The sequence below is a fragment of the Crotalus tigris genome, unplaced genomic scaffold (assembly GCF_016545835.1).
Source record: "Crotalus tigris isolate CLP2741 ecotype Arizona unplaced genomic scaffold, ASM1654583v1 scf7180000017833.3397121, whole genome shotgun sequence".
In the NCBI taxonomy this organism is placed as follows: domain Eukaryota; kingdom Metazoa; phylum Chordata; class Lepidosauria; order Squamata; family Viperidae; genus Crotalus; species Crotalus tigris.
Window position 1 is genome coordinate 1,979,086 of NW_024096661.1, and position 21,452 is coordinate 2,000,537.

At 38.0% G+C, this 21,452-nt stretch overlaps 1 protein-coding gene across 2 annotated transcripts; it reads right to left on the bottom strand.

Moving 5' to 3' along the window:
- Window positions 1-1,106: 1,106 nt before the first annotated feature.
- Window positions 1,107-19,004, bottom strand: UBE2J1 (ubiquitin conjugating enzyme E2 J1). 2 transcript variants are annotated; one of them, XM_039343116.1, is made up of 9 exons: window positions 18,829-18,980; window positions 17,748-17,933; window positions 14,002-14,075; window positions 13,062-13,193; window positions 12,067-12,151; window positions 11,511-11,616; window positions 7,803-7,932; window positions 5,927-6,061; window positions 1,107-2,176 (listed from the first exon to the last, which is right to left on the bottom strand). In XM_039343116.1, the coding sequence occupies exons 3-9, from the start codon at window positions 14,059-14,061 to the stop codon at window positions 1,910-1,912; spliced, it is 915 nt and encodes a 304-aa protein (XP_039199050.1). In that variant the 5' UTR covers window positions 14,062-14,075; window positions 17,748-17,933; window positions 18,829-18,980; the 3' UTR covers window positions 1,107-1,909. The 2 variants fall into 2 exon arrangements, with proteins under 2 accessions (XP_039199050.1, XP_039199049.1); XM_039343115.1 differs by lacking the exon at window positions 17,748-17,933 and having other exon boundaries at window positions 18,829-19,004.
- Window positions 19,005-21,452: the final 2,448 nt, after the last annotated feature.

Sequence of the window (21,452 nt, forward strand, 5' to 3'; positions counted from 1 at the left end):
ATTGTATTTCAAATTCTTACTTGCTTTGTCTATATTGTAAACTTTTTAATTCATTGAAAATCTTTCAGATAATTGTAAATGGGAAAATCACTGACAACTACTTCCTTTTGCTATTAATTATTCTCTTGATTTGATTTTAATTCAAGAGATTTCTTGCTTATCCACAAATGATGTGTGTGTGTGCATCTGACCTGATCATTGTATTTGACTAAATTGCCAGTGGGAATGGTTACAGAAATTAGAAGCTGACTGCATCCGGAGGTATGGCAGGAAGAGAGCCAGGGGACAGCCTTGAAAAAAACATTGAGAAAGCATTCCTTCATACCTGGGAAAAGAGGTAGTATTACTGCGTTTCCCTGAAAGTAAGACATATACTGAAAATAAGCCCTAGCTTGATTTTTGGGGGTGGGCCTAATATAAGCCCCACCCCAAAAATAAGCCCTAGTTTGGGGACGAGACACACCTAAAAATCAAGCTAGGGTGGGGGGCTGGACCTGCCCCATATGCCTCGCACCCACTTACCAGGCCTCTCCTCACTAGCCCACTTTTTCTGCGGTATCCATAGCTTGGTACCAGGCTGTAGTGACCTTCCGGAAAGGCCTGACTGCAAAATGCAGGCCGGAATGCAGCTGCAGAATGAAGCTGCTCTTCGGCTGTAGAAGAAATAGACCGGCTGGGTGGGGCTGTCAGTGCCAGAGGTGAGTATAAAAGACAACACCCCCCTCCAAAAGAATAAGACCTGGTGCCTCTTTTGGAGGCAAAAGAAAAATAAGACCCAGTCTTATTTTGGGAGAAACACAGGTAGGAAGATGCTCAGGCTGGCTCTTCCCTGGGATACAGATTGAGGGGGGAAGCACAGCCAGCTTGCAAGGGTCGGTTACTAGAGCCCATTTCCATTAAGGAGAGTTCTAGTCTTCCTGTGGAGTCAGTTTCCTGATCTAGTCTACTGTGAAGGGCTGACAACATTACCTCTAGCTCCTACTTGGAATCAATTGCTTGCAGACTCAATGAATGAAGCAATTAGACAAGCTCAACTAATAATTAAACTTAGGTTCCCTCTCCCCCAAGCATTTCTTAGATAAACTTATGAAAATATTCTAACTTTGTTGATGGGTTTCAAAAAGCATTTTATTTTTTAATGATGAGCACATGAACAACCAATTAATGCATTATGTATATTTCTGAAATAAGTTATAGTCAATAAAGTTTGGGTAAATATTACATAACAATTTTGCAAATTCTCAGCTTTAAAAAAGCAAAATATACACAACTGAATATTTTAAAAGTAGCCTTCAAAACTTGCAAAAGATTATTCTAAGGACAATTAAAAGTAAAAAGTAAAGTATATTCTGTTCTCCTCACTTTTTTAAAAAAATGCTCACAATTTACAACATTTCATTTCCTGAAATTTTTAGGTAGGAAACATGCTTATTATATATTACCAGCTTTCCTTTATTTAATAACATTTACTATGCAAACATTTCTGCATTTCAATTTAAGGAGCCCTGTCATGAATAAACCTTTATTGTCCTGCTATTTTGAATAAATATCCATAAATCCATATTGGCATAGAACACAATTTTAGGACTCTGTCAGTTAAAAGTACCCATCAAAGCTTGTGCACAATGCAGTAAGTCCCTTCACCCTTAAATATCCTGCTAATTCAGAATATTCTCAAAAGACATTTTGGGCAATCTGTCAGTTTGTACAGATTGTTAATCATTTTTTCACCACTATCAAAGTGTTTATTCCTTGAAAATATTAATATACCTCATCAGGTACATTGGCATTCTCTTTTAACATGAGAAAATACAAAAAAGTAATCTTATGTAAACAATCCTCATGACATACCAAACATAGAACGTTTCAATAACGCATTCAAGTCACTGGTCTTTAAAATGAGAGAATCTCATAATTCAAATACATACTCATTGGCTAGATATATGCGTCTAACAACTAGTGCTGCCAATGCTAAAACAAGAAGGAGAATCAGCATATTTGATCCCACGTGGCTTGTGTTGACTCTTGGCTGCTGAACTTGATTGAAGTTGGTTGAACCTGGTGCTCTTCTGTGCTGGATGGGTCTTTGGCGAGGGCTCACTGAAGAATTATTGGATGCAGGTTGAGAATGGAGCTCTTCTTGATTTGAAGTGTAAAGGTTGGTTGGATTTCCAGACTGTGAGAAAAGTGGGAAAAAAATAAAATAAATGAATTCAGCAAAATAGAACTAAAAACAAAATGCCCTAGGAAGAATTATTTGGCCAGTATTTCAAAGGAGAACAACAAGCTATCATTTTGCTTGAGTTAGCTATTATTTATATACGTATAATATTGCCAATGAGAATCATAATCCATTAGTATTCATTGTTCCCAGCACAATGGGATCAATTGTATTTTAACACAAAGACCTTTGGGAAGTCCATAGAAAAGCAGAGCATAATTGGCAAGGGATGACAGCTTCCTAAAGGAGCTGCTGGTACTGAAGAGGCTTTCTCTGGATCCAGTTAAGTTACACAATTCTCTCTCTGCTCCCAACCTTCCCTTTTTAAAGACAATTGTTGAGCAGATGTAGAGGCTTCAGCTATAGAGTACTCCAGAGAGAGCAAATTATTTAGACCTCTTTTAATCAGGGTCCAGACCCAGCGAGTGGCACTGGTTGTTCTGATGGAGACCCTCTTCAGAATATGGATGCATCTGGATTGCCTACATGGTTGATAAGTGAGAGGCACTGATTTGCTAAGTGGAAATCAAACATCAGTCGATGGAGGGAGGAGAGATTGGCCTGGTGGTTCCTGCAGGTATCTGTCCTCTCCACTCTTTTAATATCTACAGTACATGAGGATATCTACATAAAAGATTATGTAAGGCATTACCAAGTATGGCAATAATATCCAGCTGTACATTCCTACCCTGTGCCAGATAGGAAAAAATAGATCTGCTGTCTGGAGTCTATTGAATCTGGGTGAGATGAAAATAAGCTGAAACTGAATCCTATCTAACTAGAATTGCTGTTTCTCCAGAAATGTACTGGCTCTTTGCTTGCGTCACTGGGAATTGGGGATATGGGGGGTAGGAACTATGGCCTGGGAGTTCTGCTAGACTGCTAAATTTGCAAATGGATGCCTCAAATGCTGAGGGGGCTGTCAGTCAGCTTAACAGATGGGTTAGCTGCAGCCATGACTGAAGCAAGAGACTATGCAAACAGTAAATCATGTCCCCATTATGGTTAAATAAGGCTTCTGAACTATCCTTTCCTTTGAACTGTTTCATTTAGAGACTCCAATTAATGCAGAATGCAAAAAAGCTATACAGGCAGATGAGAGTTGTTATAGCTATGTATGAAATATACTACAGCATGATGTTTTAATGCTGTGGTCCTCAGGACCTTTGATGTTTGTTGCTTTGTCATTGTGACAGTAATGGTGCCTATGGTTATTTTGCTGATTTTATTCTTTTATTTATGTTGATGCTTATTATAAACTGCTGTGAGTCATTTGAGAGTTGGCACTGGCAAATTATGTAAATCCTCTCATTTACATAGTGATGTCATTATAAATTGTAATGAATTTGCTCAAATGCTTGCAGATATCTGTTGTATTGAGCTTTAGAAAATCTAGTTCTGCCTAATATGTTATACGCTAACAAGGAAAAAAGATTTCAAAACTTTAAATAAATGCGTTTTTCAAATACAGGCTGCTTTCCTAATGTAAGAGAAATAAAAGAGGAGAGAGAGAGATCAACAAGGGGATCCTTTAAAATATTAATGTACTTTGAATAACTGAGGATCAATCATACGCAACTAACAAAGTTAAATTCAAGCGTTTTTGTTTACGGACGATGCTTACTCTGAAAATTCTGGCAAAAAGATAATAAGATTAAGTACTGTCACTTAAAACAAGGTAATAGCATTCTGCTTACTTTTTTTCCTCTAACATAAATGTGATTATTTTGGGTGTTCACAATGGGTCAGTTTGCAAAAGGAAAGAAAAAGAGCAATACATATCACACCACACATTCAAAAGCGATGAGCCTTGTAAGGGAAAAATGAACTTAAATGCCATGAACCTGCAATTGCATATCAAGAAAACTTTGCCGGGAAAACCTATATGCTATTAGCATATCTGCATCTTTTAAAAAACTGAAAAATACTCTGTACCCAAGAACAGATGCTTTGATGTGATTTGACATGATTTTTTTTTTAACCAATCTGTAGCCCATCAACTCTAAAAATCCATACACCCACTCATACAGCTTAACTGGGATTTGTCTACAATTTATCAGTGAATTTAGATTGCATCTACAGCAGCTGTCCTGGATCAACAGCAAGTCTCAGTTACCTTCAAAGTGGAAAGATTATATAACCAGCTCTCCTTGGTTGTATTAATATGTCATAATTAAAAAACACACACAATAATTTAAAATGGATAAAATTAATCTTCCTTTATGCAGTTATATTTGCTAAAGAAAGTGTCAACTTTAAAAATGAGCATGGCTGCGGCCATCTTCCTTATTCATTTTCGATTGACACATAGAAAGGAGGGAGGAGGGATTGCCAGGTGCTTTGCTAGTCAGATGGCTCTTTGGAAAGTTCACCGAGAAGCCGTGGTCCTGCAGCAGTTTTATCACTAACTTTAGGTCCGCCCGAGACTGCTGGGCAGATGATGACTGGATTAGAATATCGTCCAGGTAGCACTGGACTCTGACTGGTACGTTTCTTAGGTGTGCTGCCAGAACCGCCAGAATCTTGGTGAACACCCTGGGCGCTGATGACAGGCCGAATGGAAGTGCCCTGTATTGAAAATGGTGCCCCCTGTAGGCAAACCGTAGAAAACGGCGGTGAGCCAGAGAGATAGGCGTTTCATGAAAAGCCTGCCAAGAAGATGTATTGGGGAATGTAGTTGCTTGCATAGCCTTAGTGATGAGATTTCTTAACTTTGTACTGGGGAATTGTTACACGTGTCTTCAGACTTGGTTTCACTTTTGATGTCCCGATATTTTGTAACTAATAAATATGTTCTTTGAGGAATTTCCAAGCCTCGGAGTTCTGCTTTATTTGTCTCTGTCTATCGGAACCTTGACATTAAACCAAGCCTGAAGACATACGTAACAATTCCCCAATGTTTAATAGAGTAAATGCTGAAAATCATTAAAGAGCAAAGCAAAACTCAATTTCTTATGTACTGTACATCATTAAAATTTTTGGCTAACCCAGGGGTAGGCAACCTCAGCTCTTTTATGACTTATGGACTTCAACTCCCAGAATTCCTGAGTCAGTTATGCTGACTCAGGAATTCTGGGAGTTGAAGTCCATGAGTCATAAAAGAGCCAAGGTTGGCTACCCTGAAGTTGGGTCTATGAACAAGTCCTTACTGTGGTGACAAAAATATTTTCTAGGTATATTCTAAAAAGATAAGTCACTCAAATGAAAACAGTTTTCTTACTCGATTATAAACACATTACAAATGGATAGTGATGGAAAGTTGGAAGAGAAAGTAATGAGGAACTATAGCTGATGACAAAGAAGCTGAACGCAAATATTTACAAATAGTAACTTCAGAAGCGAGCTGCAATAAATTCAGTGGCACTTACTGTTAAATGCACATTAGAAACAGAAAAAGCAAAGACGTGTAAAAAAAAAAAACCTCAGTGGTTTTAATCAAGGGTATTGGGAGGGCCAATAATGTCAAAACGGTAGATGCAACAGAGCAACTGAAGCCCCATCTTTTTTTTTACGCGTGTGGAATAGATGTGTGGCAGGAATTTGATTATCCAGTCATGCCTCTCATTTTGACATAGCTGATCCACTCCCATGGAAACCCCTAGCTTTAATCAAACGCTAACCCAGTATTTAAATAGGTTTCTAGTTGCACCTGAACAGTATTAACTTGATTTTTCCAAGTTTGTCTCTAATTTATTAAATACCCACCATTTCACTGGTGATAGTATCCTGGAATGCTGGAGTTGTAATTTCTTGTTGATGTTCAGGGGGACTCCCAAGGTGATTAAATTCTGACATGTCTAAAGGTTCAGTAACAGATTTTCTAGATGAATTACCTTCAGCCTTAAGCAAAATGAGGAAACACCACAAATTATTACATCAAAGGGACACTGAAATTCTAATCAATTATGGGAACAGATGTTATGTAATGCATTCTTCTTGAAATATTATTTACCATTTTGTAAGAAGCATATCTCTGCTTAGGCACCTTGTTAAATTTAGGAGACCATGTTATTAAACCCGGCAAGCAATTCTGGAATAGATGATTGATTGAAATATGACACAGAAAGAAAAATCAAGTTGTCCCTATTTGTTTTTAGTTTATTAAATCCCTCCAAGAAGAAACAAAAAAAGCATATCCATAAAATATAAATGATGCTAGGCATTAGGAGGTGGCAATGAGCTGAGCTCCAGCTGAATACTAGCTCAGCCGACACAAGATTTTCCATTCTTATTGGAAGAAAACATTACTCCAGTAACCCCATTGAGCTCACCCGTTTGCACGGCACTTGGGTCTCAAACTCAGGCGGTCAGCTTTGCAGCTGACAAAGCTCAGCGTCTTTATCCACTGAGCCATCGTGCCCCTACAACCAGTTATAATGCACCAATTTCCAGAATGCAATCCATTCTGCCCACTCTTTCTTCATCCTACAAGAAGCCCTCCGTTATTCCCAGTTACCTCTTTTCTTCTAGGAAAGTGGATCCACTTCTAAAGTAGCCACTGGGCTGCAGCCACCCATCATTTTTATTTTTTCAGAAATGTCATTAAGGACATTTCTAGGATCTGGAGGCTCTTCAGAATATGCATGCACATGCAGAACACAGAACCTGGCCAGCACCACATGCTTGCATCACTAAACCTGTGGAGGATTTCAGCTCTACACACAGGGCGCTGCAGGACTTTTTAAACAAGGTAATGGAATTTCCAGCTACGTATAAGTTTCTGGTCTATAGCCATGTTGACACCATTTTTATTATTTAAAACACAATGGAGATATTATTTCTGAAGCTACCAAGGGATTTTATGATAGCTATTAGTATGCTTAAAGGCACACTGGTACTCTGATTAAAACTGTACATTTCTCAACATTTTTTTTTTTAAAAAAGAAACCAAAGTAACACTTTAAAATCCTGCTTTGCAAGTTAATCTCGCTACAGAATTGTAATTAATTATTTTTGTAAAGCTTGGCGCATAGCTTCTTCTTTTGGCAGAATTATAACTGCAAAACAATAGGATGCTTCAAATTAAATGCATGAAAAATAGCCCAACGATAATGAGAAATGGGTGCGGTTCCTTATCCCTCCTTGAAACCTGCCACAGCTCGATCCTCAGCATTGGAAAATTATTCGGAATAGGGTTTAGAGAAAAATGGGGAATATGAGGAAAAATTAAAATTCTGGTTTGCGAGTGTGGGATCTGACATATTTCACCAAACATTATCAGGTTTATCAATTTTCAAATCAAACATAGCTAAGAAAGGAGGCAGGGTTTGGATCCTACGAAGCGGAGATAGAACCGTGACTACCAGAAGCATCTTTCTCCTTTAATCCATATTGCTTTGACTGGTATTGTCTGCTGCATACCACGAATCCATCTCCCTAGGTCAGGGGTAGGCAACCTTGGCTCTTTTATGACTCATGGACTTCAACTCCCAGAATTCCTGAGCCAGCATATGCTGGCTCAGGAATTCTGGGAGTTGAAGTCCATGAGTCATAAAAGAGCCAAGGTTGCCTACCCCTGACCTAGGTATTGTCCTATGCGCCAAAGTAATCAAGAGAAAAGAAGAACAAATAGTTATTTTACCTTGAAATTGATTTGCCTGGCAAGTTCCTTGGCTTCTTGGTCAGCCTGGCTTGAGGCACTCCCTGAAGTTAATGGTAAGAGGATTTCTTTCATAAGTGATCCGCATCCTTCACAATAGAAATCTTGAGACCTGGGGAATAACAGCAGACCACATGTTAATTTAGCAATCAGCAAGCCCCAACAGAACATATTGCATGTTATACTAAGCCTTGCTTTAGCATTAACCTTGGATAAACGACTTATGTTGTGTGTTTGGGAAGGCTCATTTGGGGATGCAGCAGTGCATACAAGCACTGACAGAACATCACATCTTTCCTCAGACAATTGCCAGAGTAGTTCTGTTTATACATCTGCTGCATAATTGTATGCCCAGATGTTTTAAGGTTGTAAAAAAAGTAGAAAAGAAGCTGTCATCTTTACTCCTACTTTTAGAGCAGTGGTTCTCAACCTGTGGGTCAGGACCCCATTTGGGGTCGAACGACCATTTCACGGGGGTCGCCAAACAACGCAGTCCGCCATTTTCCCCCCCTTTTCCTTAGCTGTGCTACTCCCTTTTATTCTATTGACTTTTGAAAGCCAATAGGATAGACTCTCTTGAATAGAGTCTAATTCTATTGGCTTTCAAAAACCAATAGGAATTATCCAGGCTGTCTCTGCCCTGCTGAGCCCACCAAAAGTCCCATTCTGCAAACGGTGCTGCACCAGTTGAGTAGTCCTCGACTTACGACCAGTTGAGTAGTCCTCGACTTACAACCGGTTGGGGGGGGGGTCGCAGCATTAAAAAGGTTGAGAACCACTGTTTTAGAGAGTCATTTAGAATTTAGAAGCACATTTCTAATAAATTTTGCAATCTGCTTAATGATGAAACACTCTTTTCCTTCCTTCGTTCTATCCACCCACCTATCCTACCATCTTATTAAGGCCTAATTAGACAGAAAAGGCCCATTTTATTCCTATATACCAGATTCAGTCTTAATCTAGGTTTGTTTTTGTGCCCCACCTAGGTTTTAACTGATTTACAAAGGTGCAAAATAGGAAGGAGAGTAACCCAGGATGAAGTCATGACTGCTTCAGTCATTTGTAGTGTTCTAACTGTTCAACAAATCATATGGAAAACAAACGTTGGTTTATTTGAAGTATGAACACAATTAAACACATTAAACAATCACAGGGTATTATTGTCAGGTAACTATGACAAACAATAAATTAAGATGGCAATACTATCTCAATGGGAGTTGCTTCTGAAACAAAACTGGCCACTGAATGGGTGCAATTGCATGAGATACTAAGCAAGAATATTTCTTCATCAGCCTTCTCATCTGGTTTTTCTGCCCACAAAAGCAGCTAAAGAAACTTATTTTATGACTTGTTTGTCTACTTTTATTCTCCTCCTACCCAGCTAGAGTTAGAAATCATTGCTTGCCCTGACTTGACTAGGTAGGAAAACCAGGGATATTCCTTCACATTTCATAGAAAATAAATCACAGATCATGATTTGTTAGCTGCTTGCATGATCAAGAAAAGGGAAACAGAAACAGTCAAGTAATGTGTACCAAGGACTGCATTGACAGATTCAGAAAACGTAAACTAGTATGATCTGAATTACCACTCCTTTCTCAAAGTCCACACACTGCATAAATATTTAAAGTACATTATTTTCTGTGAAAAAATATCCAGCCTATTTTATGGAATTTGAACATTATATTCAAAGAAATCAAAAACTCTGATATGGAAAAAAAATACTTTGTTGGAGAACTGGTGACAATGTTAGGGAATAAGCAATAAAAGTGATATACGGTGTATTTTTTGCTTTTAATTTTTTTAGAACCATTGCTTAATAAGCAAACATTATGCATTACCACCAACCTGAAATAAATTTTTGACCCTAGTAAATTTTCCATTTCTGGAAAATCTCTACTCACAGGAAAACCACACTTTTTCTGAACCTTGGCTTACAATGATAACCCCTGAATACAGCTCTTGACTTAAGCATTGTGGATTAAATAAGGTGACCAGTCGTCCTCCTTTAGGGAGGACAGTCCTTCTTTTATACTCATTTAAATAATAATTAATAGGCATGTAAGCATAATTACAATATAAAATGTTATTGTTATGTTTTTATTATGCATTTATCATATTATAGTGTATTCTGTATTGTTGCAATGAATAAAATGTTTTATTTACGATATTTTTTTCTTCAATTTATTTGTATCCTCCTTCTCATTGTAAAAGTTGGTCACCTTAGATTAAATAAAGAATACCATGTAATTGACTAGTTCTATTTTATAAAGGAAAAAAAATCACAAAATATTATGATTAAAGAACAAACACATCACCTCACTGTCTTCTCAGAGAAACAGATCCAGACAGATTTAAAAAGATCAGGATCAGATGCTATTCATTTTACTCATTAGATAATTGTGCAAAATCAATTTTCTTGCCCTACTAATTTAAGGCTGAAACCTGAACTCCCTCATCTAGAGGTAAGCCTGAATGAATTAATGGAACAATTCTGAATAAATTGGGATAGGACTAGACAAACTGTGACTTATGGGGTCTTCTTTTCAGAGATATTCCTTGCCTAAGCAGAGAATCAGAATGAGCAAGGGCAAAAAAGCAGGAGGAGTGGGAGGAACCTCCGGAGAGCTTGACTTGCAGCCGAATGCCTTGTGGCAGCTGATGCTGAGACTGATCTACCTGGCCTCTGGAGGGCTTGGGTGGAACCATTCCACCTGACTTCCAGCTGAAAAGGAGGGACCGGTCTACCAGGCCTCCAGAGAGCTTAGGCCAGGGGTAGGCACCCAAAACACTCAAAGAGCCACTTGGACTCATTTCCCACCAAAAACAAAACACTGGGAGCCGCAAAACCCTTTTGATATCTAAAACCCTTATACTGTCTGTATAAGATACTTGAAGAAGCTAATAACAGAGCCAGAACAGAATCAAAGGCTCTGCCAAATTGCATAGCAACAAAAACTTGAGAGTACAAATAGGGAAGAACCTAACTGCAGGGTAAGTAGATTATGCGATATGCAATTCTAGAAGCAACAGTAATGCAGCAAGTCTTATCACACATCAGTAGAAGCCTCTGGCCTTATGATACCATGGGATTAAATCTGACTACAGTCTAAGACCTTTACCATTTCATAGTCAAGAAAATGATGGATTTCAGTGGGTATCTGAAATAAAAAATCTGCTGAAAAATTTCTAGAAAAAAAAATTCTACAGCAAAAAAATCTTCTGCTCTATCAGAAGTTAGACAGGAAAGGAGATGCTCTATTTCTACCAGAAGTTCTCAAAATGAAAATCATATTTAGTGGCCTGCAAAAAAGCATCATCTGTGCTGGCCTAAGATTTCTTATGTTGCCCCTTGCCTGCCTAAGATTTGGATAATAAGTCAAAACACTTATTATATACCTCGTTTAAAACTAGGAAAGTTGAAAGGAAAGGAATCAACATAGACTAAAAAATAATGATAAGGCTAAGAACATATAGTTTCTGCTACTCCATTTCCAACCCCCCAACCAGGTAACCCCCAGAATAATGTTCACAAGCAATTTTCAAGCCTCAAAAGGTTTAACTACCTTGATTTAAAATATACTCTCAGATTCCGAGAGGCCTGAAAATCAATTACAAAATCAAAGAATATTTTTATTCAGAAATACAATTGTGCGTAACTGTTTATTTCACACAAAACTTAACCCATACTTCTTAGCCAGTGCTCTTCTTTCTTCAGGTGTGTAATCTAAAGATCCTATGGCTCCTTCTCCTTTTGTTGGCATAAATCCAATAATAGCAAGCAAGGCAGTTCTTACTGTAATAAAAATAACTTTAGTAATTAGTAATTACTAATTAGTAATATGGAGAGAGAGAGAGAGAGAGAGAGAGAGAGAGAGAGAGAGAGAGAGAGAGAGAGAGAGAGAGAAGGTACAAAAAAGGCAAAGCTACAGGGCAATTTGGAAAAAGTATTTCAGTCAGGTTTGTCCACAAATATAACTTATAGTAGTGGTCTAACTCTTTCTATCCGTGTCGCCCCACATTTTGAGCATATGCACAAAGACCAGTCACAAACTGACTCGTTTACATGATGCTGGAGCAGGATCTTTATTGCAAAATTGATCAGTACCTAGATCCGATAAGAGAGAAAGAAAGAGGGAGAGAGAAAGAATATTATAAAATCTGCTGTACTCAAGTGCTATGGTCTTTTAACAGCAGAAATTTACTTCTTTATCAAACTTTCCTTACTGCCAGTGTTGATACTTACTGCTCCAAGATGGTTGCCATGTTTCAGGATGATGTCCTGAGATGCTTAAACAAATTTTCTTTCCCACTTCAAATCTACCATTGGCCTTAAAAAAGCAAATTGAGAAGGAGAAAAAAAATCATTTCATCACACATTTTTTAAATGCTAAGATTCAGCGTTACTCACTGTGGATTTTGAGGCATGTCATGATGTGATTTTGCTGAAGTGAACCAGATAGGAAATGAAGGAAAAGCCGAAAAAACAGCTCAGCTGTGGCCTTAAAGGGCAGCTGTGTTGTCACTGTCTTGATGAGCTGACTTGGCTGCAAGGGTTGGTGTGAAAAAGTTGTGAGTGAGCAGTCCCATTGGCAGGGTGAGGGAAAAAGCTAAAACTGCTTTTCCAGCATATATAAATAAAAAAAACTACTTATGATTTCCTAAATAATGGATGTTGTTAATCTGTTTATTATTTTAATTTATTAAAACTCTCAATACCAAAAAAAGGAAAGAACTGGAATGATCCCAAACACCACTTGCTGCTGTTAATCATTTCCAAGAATTGTAAAATTATTTTTCCTTTGCTTACTATAGCCACTATGTCCCATCAATTCTTCAAATATCTCCAATTCTCCCTGCATAAAAGACCAGATAACTGCTAGTTTCCCTGAGGGAATAGAGGGTGAATTTATTTTTTAACTGTTAAATGAACATATGACCCTGTTATTTCATGGTGATTTTACTGCTGAAAGATTTTATAGAGATGTCATTGTTGAGAACCATGCCCGATGCAGTGGATATCATACAAGTGATGGAAAAAAATGATTATAGCTAAATCCTAAAAATCAAGTGTAACTTAATGGCTGTGTGTTAACAATGAAAGGTTAGAAAAAACAATTACATACATTTTTTTTCTTTCTTAAAATCATTTCACATATTAAGAAATTGAGACTTTTAACAATGATCTAATAATCTAACAAAGCATTTATGGTTTTCTAGCTGACACCTGAAGTTTGTTACCGTTAAGAGAATAATACTTGGTGGTTTCATAGGATATTCTGGTGGCAGCACTATTCTTCCATGATATACTCCTCCATCAAACTCTGAATCTGGAGGACCTCTTACAGTGAAATGCCACTCAAAAAGATTGTCCTACAAAAGAAAAAATGAAAATATAAACAGTCACTCTCACTCAAAAATACACCAAATTAAATTTGAAGTCAAGTAACATTTCCCTGACTGCCATCATTATGATTAAATAGGGCATAACTGGCATATTAAAGTTTAATTCCTTGAATCAGCAATCTGACTTTAACATCCCAACTTAATAGTCCCATTCAGTTGCTAAGCAAATGACCACAGACTGTTAAGCAAGACGTGATCATATCTTCCAATTTTACTGCCATTTTCTCTGTTGACTCTGCTTGTTGGAAGCCAGTTATAAGGCATGCAAATTGCAATCACATGACCATGGGATGCTGTGATGGATGTAAATAGGACAACGGTTATAAAAGTACATTTTCAGCTCTGACATAACTTCAAATGTTGCTAAACAGGACAGTTGTTCAATGAGGCCTAGCTGTACCGTTCTTTTCATGGTCTACTTGTTTACTCAAAATTGGTTGGGGCACCAAAGCTATCAATAGTTACCGATAAAAGTGAGCAATATTGTACATAGGTGAGGTCAGGTTTTTTCCCCTCTGTGCTGGGCAGAACATTGTTGTATTTTTTTTAACTACCATAAGCCTTTCTTAGGACATATACCTGTTTACTTTCCATCAGAAATGGTTAGCAGCCATTGTGTTGATTTTTGACAATTATGATACAAGAAGATGGGGAGAGGGCACTAAAAAGAGGTTCAGAGGCAGAATGTCCATGCTTGCCTACTTTTAATTCCCTAAATTTAATTTCTTCAAATCCCTTAGCCATGAATTGGCATACAAAATGGGAATCCACTAACCTCTAAAGGCTGTGCGTGATAATGGTCTGTTGCCTCTTTCAGTTCAGCAGCTTCTTTCATTAAACGTTTTACAGCTGAAAGGAAGAAAAAAAATAACAGTACATGACTATGTGAAGTATTACTAACTATTGGCTGAGCACATCAAAACTTATCCCCAACACTTAATGATAAAGAAGTTCCAAAATGTACATCTGTCTCTCAAATGTCATGTTTAGAAAGAGATAGTCAACTTGACCTTAAACCATGATAATATTAAATGATATTATACTCTAGTTATTTAATGGAGAAAAAGAAATATTCATATCCTGAAGGGCAATAGAACATCTGAAAATAAATTTAACTTGGAAGCTTTGTTTTCAGTAATTGGCTTCAGACTAATCTACAAAGGAAACATTTTAATGTTTCCAAGTTTGCTAATCATGTAGGTGGTATTTTTATTGTTCTAAATGAAAAAGGAAGGAGGGAGGTGAATCACACACTCAGCATGAAGTAAATGGAATAAAAATGATGTCCTGTCACAGGAATTAGAATCCCAAGAGCAACTTGTATTACTTAAGAAAAAAATGCATGAAGGAATTATCAATCTTTCCTTTCTGGGGAATGATACATGGTACAACTAAACTGAACATAGTTGCTCTCCAGTCTTTGGGGACAGGGTTTATGGGGAAAGTCTTGAGAAATGCTAGGGTGAATCTGGAAAGAAAAGCTAAGCTTAATGGATCCTCGCCATAACTATGCAAACACATTTTTCTTAATTCTATTTAGACCTTGGCTCAAATACTTTTCAAATACAATAGCGTTCACTGGGGTCAGTTATTAATCAAAGAAATTGACACAATATTTGAAAAAGCATAAGGAAGTTTTGTCTTAGGAAGTGGCCATGCCTGACTAAGCCATTCTAGATTCAAACTAAGCAGAACCAGATTTAGTTAATACTTGAATGAGGACTATAGACCAAACTGGGAAGTTCTAAAAATATTCCAGAAGAAGGTAATGACAAACCATGTTCATACTGTTGCCAAAAAAATTCATGAAGCCACCAGGAATCAAGATCAATGTAAAGATCAATTTTCAAGGAAGTCCAAATAATCAGAATTACAGGTGTGTACGACAGGTCTAATAATGCTTAATGGCTGTGGTCTCTTGACATTTCTTGATCATCTAATTTATTTCTGAATTTTGTTTTTCCAAATTGCTACCAAGTGCCTTCCTTGTCCACCTTCTGCACTCTGAATTTTCTACATATTATTTTAGGTTTTATTTTAATAATAATTTATTAAAATTGTATTAATTATGGATCATCACATTTTATTTCAGAATCTTTTTTCTCTGAGCTGGTTTTGGTAGTGTATATCCAAAAGCTTGGGCCTGACAACTGCAAACCTGATTTGGTATTACACAATGACAGTTTTCCAGTTTCAAAACAGGGTTAAAATGTGGGATGAGGAAGAAACACCTGTTCAAAGCTCTCTGAATACACAGAATGACACAGTTCTTTGGATCTTGAATCTAAATGTATACTTAAGGCAACATAATGAATATTCAACAAACTGTAATGTAATGCAATGTAGACCAGATTAAGAAATGCCACATAGCCCAAAACTACTTTTTTTTTTAAGATTGGCTACAGTCATACAAATTAAGGGAGTGCTTTTTGTAACTCTCCATCCGTATCTGGGCTTCTGCAATATGTACCTACTTGCTGCCTTGAGAACGGAACTTCCTTGTCTCATCAAGATCATCCTCTTTACTTTCTACATCAGGTGTCCAACCCATGGGCTACATGCGGTCCTGGGCAGCTGGTAATACGGCCCCCACAAGATCATAAACTTTTAACATTTAACAATATATGCAATTATATATTTTACTACATATATTTTATATGTGGCCCAAGACAATTCCTCTTTGGTTAATGCGACCCAGACAAGTCAAAAGGTTAAGACACTCATGTTCTACACAATCACCATACCTTATGATAATGAATTCCACAAGTTAATAATACAATGTGTGAAAGAGTACATTAGTCTGTTCTAAATTTTCCAGGCAACTTCACTAGATGATCAGTTTCGAGAAAGAGAGAAAAATGTTTCCCTATCCAATTTCCTCATGCGTTCATATATCTCTATCATGTCCTTCTAGTCACTTTTTTTCCAAATCAGAGAGTCCCAAATGCTCAAGCTGACTTTTTGACTGCCCTCTTTTGCACTTTTTCTAATTCAACTACAAATGTGGTGGCCAGTACTGTACATAGTATTCTAGATATGAAATGCCATACATTTGTATAAGAATATTAAAGATTTCACTTTTATTTTCAATCCTTTTTCTAATGCGTCCCAAGATAGAATTTTCCCTTTTTCACTGTTGTTGTGCATTCAGCCATGCACTGACCTTGAAGATTTTTTCCTGGATAGTTACAAAGTGTTTCTGAAACAAATGCCCATTAAAAAAAAAAAGGTAGGACTGTATGTTTTGCTCTTGTTTAATGTAAACAGTCTGTTGACAGAGCTACTCACTCTCAAACAAAAGACATGGAAACCAAGCCCAAAAGACAAAGTTCTTCAGCCTGTTGCATCATTCAGAAAGAAGCACGATAATTTGAATTTCAGTATAAATAGGGTACACATTTGATACACAGCAATCACTGAAATTCTCTTGGTGGGGCTTCGCAGATTTTTCTCTAATAAATCTAGTTATCCAAGCTTTTATCCCTTTGGAAATCTCTTCTTGATGTTTTTGTCTTATCAGTCAAGACAGGCCTGATATCAGTAATTCTACATTATATATTCCTATTATTTTCTTACAGTTCTATCACTCTTATCTGGACAACTTCTCTGTAAGTGCAAATAAGTAGTATATATGTATTATTTGTAATCTTTTTTTAAAAAAAATCAACTTCTCCCTGTATCTGTGTAACATAACTTTTTATTATTTATATCCTGCCTTTATTATTTAATAACTTAAGATGCAAGCATACCTAGTACTCCTTCCTCCTTGTATTTTTTCCAGAACTATCTGTGAGGTGGGGTTGGGTTGAGAGGGGCATGGCCCAAAATCAACCAGCTGGCTTTCAGGCCTAAGATGGGACTAGAACAGTCTCCTAGTTTCTAGGCTGGAGCCTTAACTCCTAGACCAGGGATAGGCAACCTCGGCTCTTTTATGACTCATGGACTTCAACTCCCAGAATTCCTGAGTCAGCAGCTAACTCAGGAATTCTGGGAGTTGAAGTCCATGAGTCATAAAAGAGCCGAGGTTGCCTACCCCTGCCCTAGACCAAACTGGCTCTATTATACTATAGCTAATTGAGTTATCTTTCCTTTTTAACATTACATTTGTGGAAGTGTAAACTTCCTTCACGTTTATGGATAGTGTATAACACTGAGGGCTAACCAAATTCTACATTTCTAACTTGGCTAGATGTGTAACAATTAGCAGAGGTTATTTCTATGCACAATTAATATCTGATGGTATTATCAGACAGGCATACTACAGTGCAGCTTTAAAATGGGTAGGTCTAGCTGGAAAATGGTAGTGGGCAGCGGTAATTATAGTAAATTTCATTCCTCTTAATAGCATCTTGGCTTTACATATTTTTCTCCTTTTCTATTAAGACCATTTTTGTTTTTCTACTCAGAGCAGATGGAATATTTTTCTGTGAATGCATAGTCATATGATAACATTTATTCTGAGAACAGAGAGGTGTGAAAAGCAATGGTCGCTCTTCCAGCAAATAAAATATGAACACATACTCTCCTGAGACCATTCTTAATCTGCCAGATCTGATTTCTATCTGTCCTATTATGACAGTTTTTGTTGCAAAGAAGTTATGTCATTGTTGAATATTATATTTTATAGGAGAGTTCAAAAAAGGAAACTGAATAGCTCGAATATTCAGAAGTTCTGGATGTAGCATCTGTCCTTGTGTCTTCGGGGAACTAAAAAGGAGAGGGGCAGGGAAGAAGGGGGACAGAAGATAGATAACACTAAAGTCAAAGTACATTTAAATAATCGCTTACATGATACTCATTAGATTTCCCTGAAATAAAATACTCAATAGGAAAATATCCTAAATATGACATTGCAATTCTTCAAGTAAACAATAAAAAACCCCACCATAATAATTTTACATCTGGATATAACGGTAAGTCTGCTGGGTTATCTTTTGACACTACACTGACTTACTAAAAAAAAAAAAAAAGCTGAGTAAATTACACATGCCCCATTGAATAAGTACATCCACTCAATTAATATCCTCTACATTTGGCAGTGGAATTGATGGTGCAATCTTGTATAAACATGCCTTTTATTCTTAAAGATTCTTTAAAATAGGTCTTTTATTCTAAGCCTTTTAAGATACGATGTGTATACATACATACACACTGCATGTTAGATACACTATATCAATAACAGAAGTTAAATACAAAAGCGAAAGCAAGAGTCCCCGTCCCGCTCCCCTCCCATCCCATCATCATCCGCCCGATGAATTCCGGGACTCTCCAGCAACTTTCATTTGCCTCTTAGGGGAGTCGGCAGCCAGAGACAGAAATACAAGCCACGTCCCTTGGGCTGAGCAAAGGTCCTGGTGGGGAAACGTCGGAGCAGCCCATCCTGAGAGCTCAGAAGAGCCCCCCCCCCTCAAGTACTCTACGGGAACGATGTAAAGGAAAGTCCCCCCGGCTCCGGCCTAACCATACAACAAAGCCTCGGGCTCGCGTGGCGGCTGCCGCTTGCGCTATCAGCCACGCAGCCGCCTCCCGCAAAAGACTTCTGCGCTGCCCGGCGCCTGCTGCCTTAACTGCCCGCCTTCGCCCCCCTTCCTTGGCTACTCACCCGGGCTTTTGAGATTGTAGCGAGCCTCCATGATGGAGCCTGCCTGGGATGCCGTCCTCCGCCCGGCGGAGCACAGCAATCCAGCCACGTAAGGCGCTTCGCAGTGACAACGCCGGCGGCGTTCAGGCGAGAGGAGGAACTAGCCGGGCTCCCTCCCCACTCCCTCACTTCCCGGAGGTCTCGTAAGCTTTGTCGCCGCCGCCGCCGTGGCAGCCGCCCGGAAATTCTCCTGACGTGGCGGCAGCCCTTAACGTCTTTCTTCTCAATTTGGTTTCCATGTAACTTTTAAAGAAACAGAATACTGTGTAGCCTCTCTCAGCCGGGTATTTTGGCTTAGTTCCTCGTTTCCCTCATACAGAACCAAAACAGTAAACAGGTATCTACACGTATACTAACTACTAGACCATAATGTGTTTGGTCAAGTACAGTGATTGCAGTTAGTAAACCATGACTTATTACTGTCGTGTAAATCCAAACACAATTATCTTTAGACATACTGTAGCATGTCACAGTGCTTTGCTCAAGCTTTTTTACTTAGAATTTGTGATATCCCATACAACGCCAATACTACCAGAGCTGCATTGCTTGGCAGTTGGCTTCCAGATTGGTTACCTTGCCATCTTCAAAAATCCAACGTAGCTTGGACTTTGCTTCCCTTTATTCCATCCTGAAACTGAAAGCTCAAGGTGTGCCCGCTTCCTGAGAGTCCCTATCCTTTCCGAAGTGTGAAGGGAAGAGACAGGACCATTTTTTTTTTCTATAGAAGCTCCCCATTTGTGAAAAATTCACTAGGTAGAAGGCTGGCACGTTCCTAGTATTTAAGAAGTTGAGCAGTGGAAAGGTTGCATTTGTAATGAGCAATAGCACCATTAACTCAAGAATGAAATCCAATTATGGATTAGAATTTCTTGAATTTGCTGTAATATTGTACATTACAGACATTGGGGATGCAACTATACACCACTTGGAATCATATGATTGAAGTAGAATAAAAGCTCCCCAAACAACTATAGAATAAATCCAGATACATGGAGAACAGTTGACACAAAAATGGCCTATCCCCCCCCCCCTTTGTATGTGTTCCCTTATGAATAAGAATGAAGCAAGGCACTGCTAGAAGTAGAGAAACAGCTCTCCCCTCTGGCAATGTTAGAAATGTAATTGTTGAATTGTGGACTACAATGAATTAAGTAGATTCATTTTGGGATATGCAAATTGTGTACCAGTTCTCTGCTCACATGGAGTTTAGATCACTAAAATGCTGCCTGAATACCCCCAAATAGCATTCAAGTACCGTACAGTATTATTCTCTTGGCTGAACTGAATTTGAATTAGAGAATGGCAGATAAGATTGCTGCCTTCTTCGTTCCAAAAGGCCTATACCCTGTGTAGTACTGAGACCTTCAGATACATATGCATGAGTTAGGCTTGTCATTGAATTGAGATTTATTTCAGATGAGCAGATTTGGAGATACTTACCCTGTTCAACAGTTCTTAGGCAAGTTGTTGCTGTAATTTTTTGTATAAGTTTGCCTGTACGCACATACATATGCATACACACATAACTACCAAAGGAGGAAAAATATCTTTATATAATTCAAATGAGTTAATCATTCAAACCAGAATTTAAAAAGTAGCAAATTGGGGGGGGGGAATCTTTACAAAACGTGAGACTTGAATAACTGATGATCTAACTTTGTGTCTTTTCCTGAAATTATACTGTTAAGGTACTTTTTTACTATGTTAGCAGTCTCTAGTGCAGTGGTTCTCAACCTTTTTAATGCCGCGACCCCCAACCGGTCATAAGTCGAGGACTACTCAACCACTCGTAAGTCGAGGACTACTCAACTGGTGCAGCACCGTTTGCAGAATGGGACTTTTGGCGGGCTCAGCAGGGCAGAGACAGCCTGGAAATTCCTATTGGCTTTTGAAAGCCAATAGAATTAGACTCTATTCAAAAGCCAATAGAATAAAAGGGAGTAGCACAGCTAAGGAAAAGAGGGAAAAAATGGTGGACTGCGTTGTTTGGAGACCCCCATGAAATGGTCGTTCGACCCCAAATGGGGTCCCGACCCACAGGTTGAGAACCACTGCTCTAGTGGATCACTTTCAATGACTGTAACATATCAATAATGAAAGAAGGATTGTAAAATTGAATATTAAATGTACATCTCAGTTCATAATCATGAGCATTTCAAATACTATTCTAACATTTTAAATCCACTCTTTGGAAAAACTAGAAACAATTTTACAAGAGCAAAAGAGAAAAGTGCCATAATTGCTGAATAAATAATCTCTTGCTTGTCCAAAGCTTTGGCTCCAGAATGATGATTTCCTTTAAGCTTCTTTTTCAATTGTAACTTCGTAATTGGAAAAAACAAGCTATCCTTAATTGCCCAATCATGTATCTAGCATAAAGAAAATCAGAAGAAATTGATATACTCTTCAAACAGACAAAATGTCTGTTATACAGAATATATTCATAAAGATAAGCAAAACTAGGGAGAATCCTGAGATTAGGCATTATTTTTTTTAACTCAAAACAAGCATATCTTCAGATCCTTATAACATTATGAAGTACTACTGTTTACCAGAATTGTAGCAAGCATATGCAAAATCCATCA

Coding starts and splice junctions, on each gene's coding strand:
- UBE2J1 (XM_039343115.1), bottom strand. CDS start 18,859: ATGGAGGCTCGCTACAATCTCAAAAGCCCGG. Junction 12,152..13,061: donor CAAGTATTATTCTCTTAACG/GTAACAAACTTC, acceptor TGCTTTTTTAAG/GCCAATGGTAGATTTGAAGT. Junction 6,062..7,802: donor CCAGGCAAATCAATTTCAAG/GTAAAATAACTA, acceptor ATTTTGCTTAAG/GCTGAAGGTAATTCATCTAG.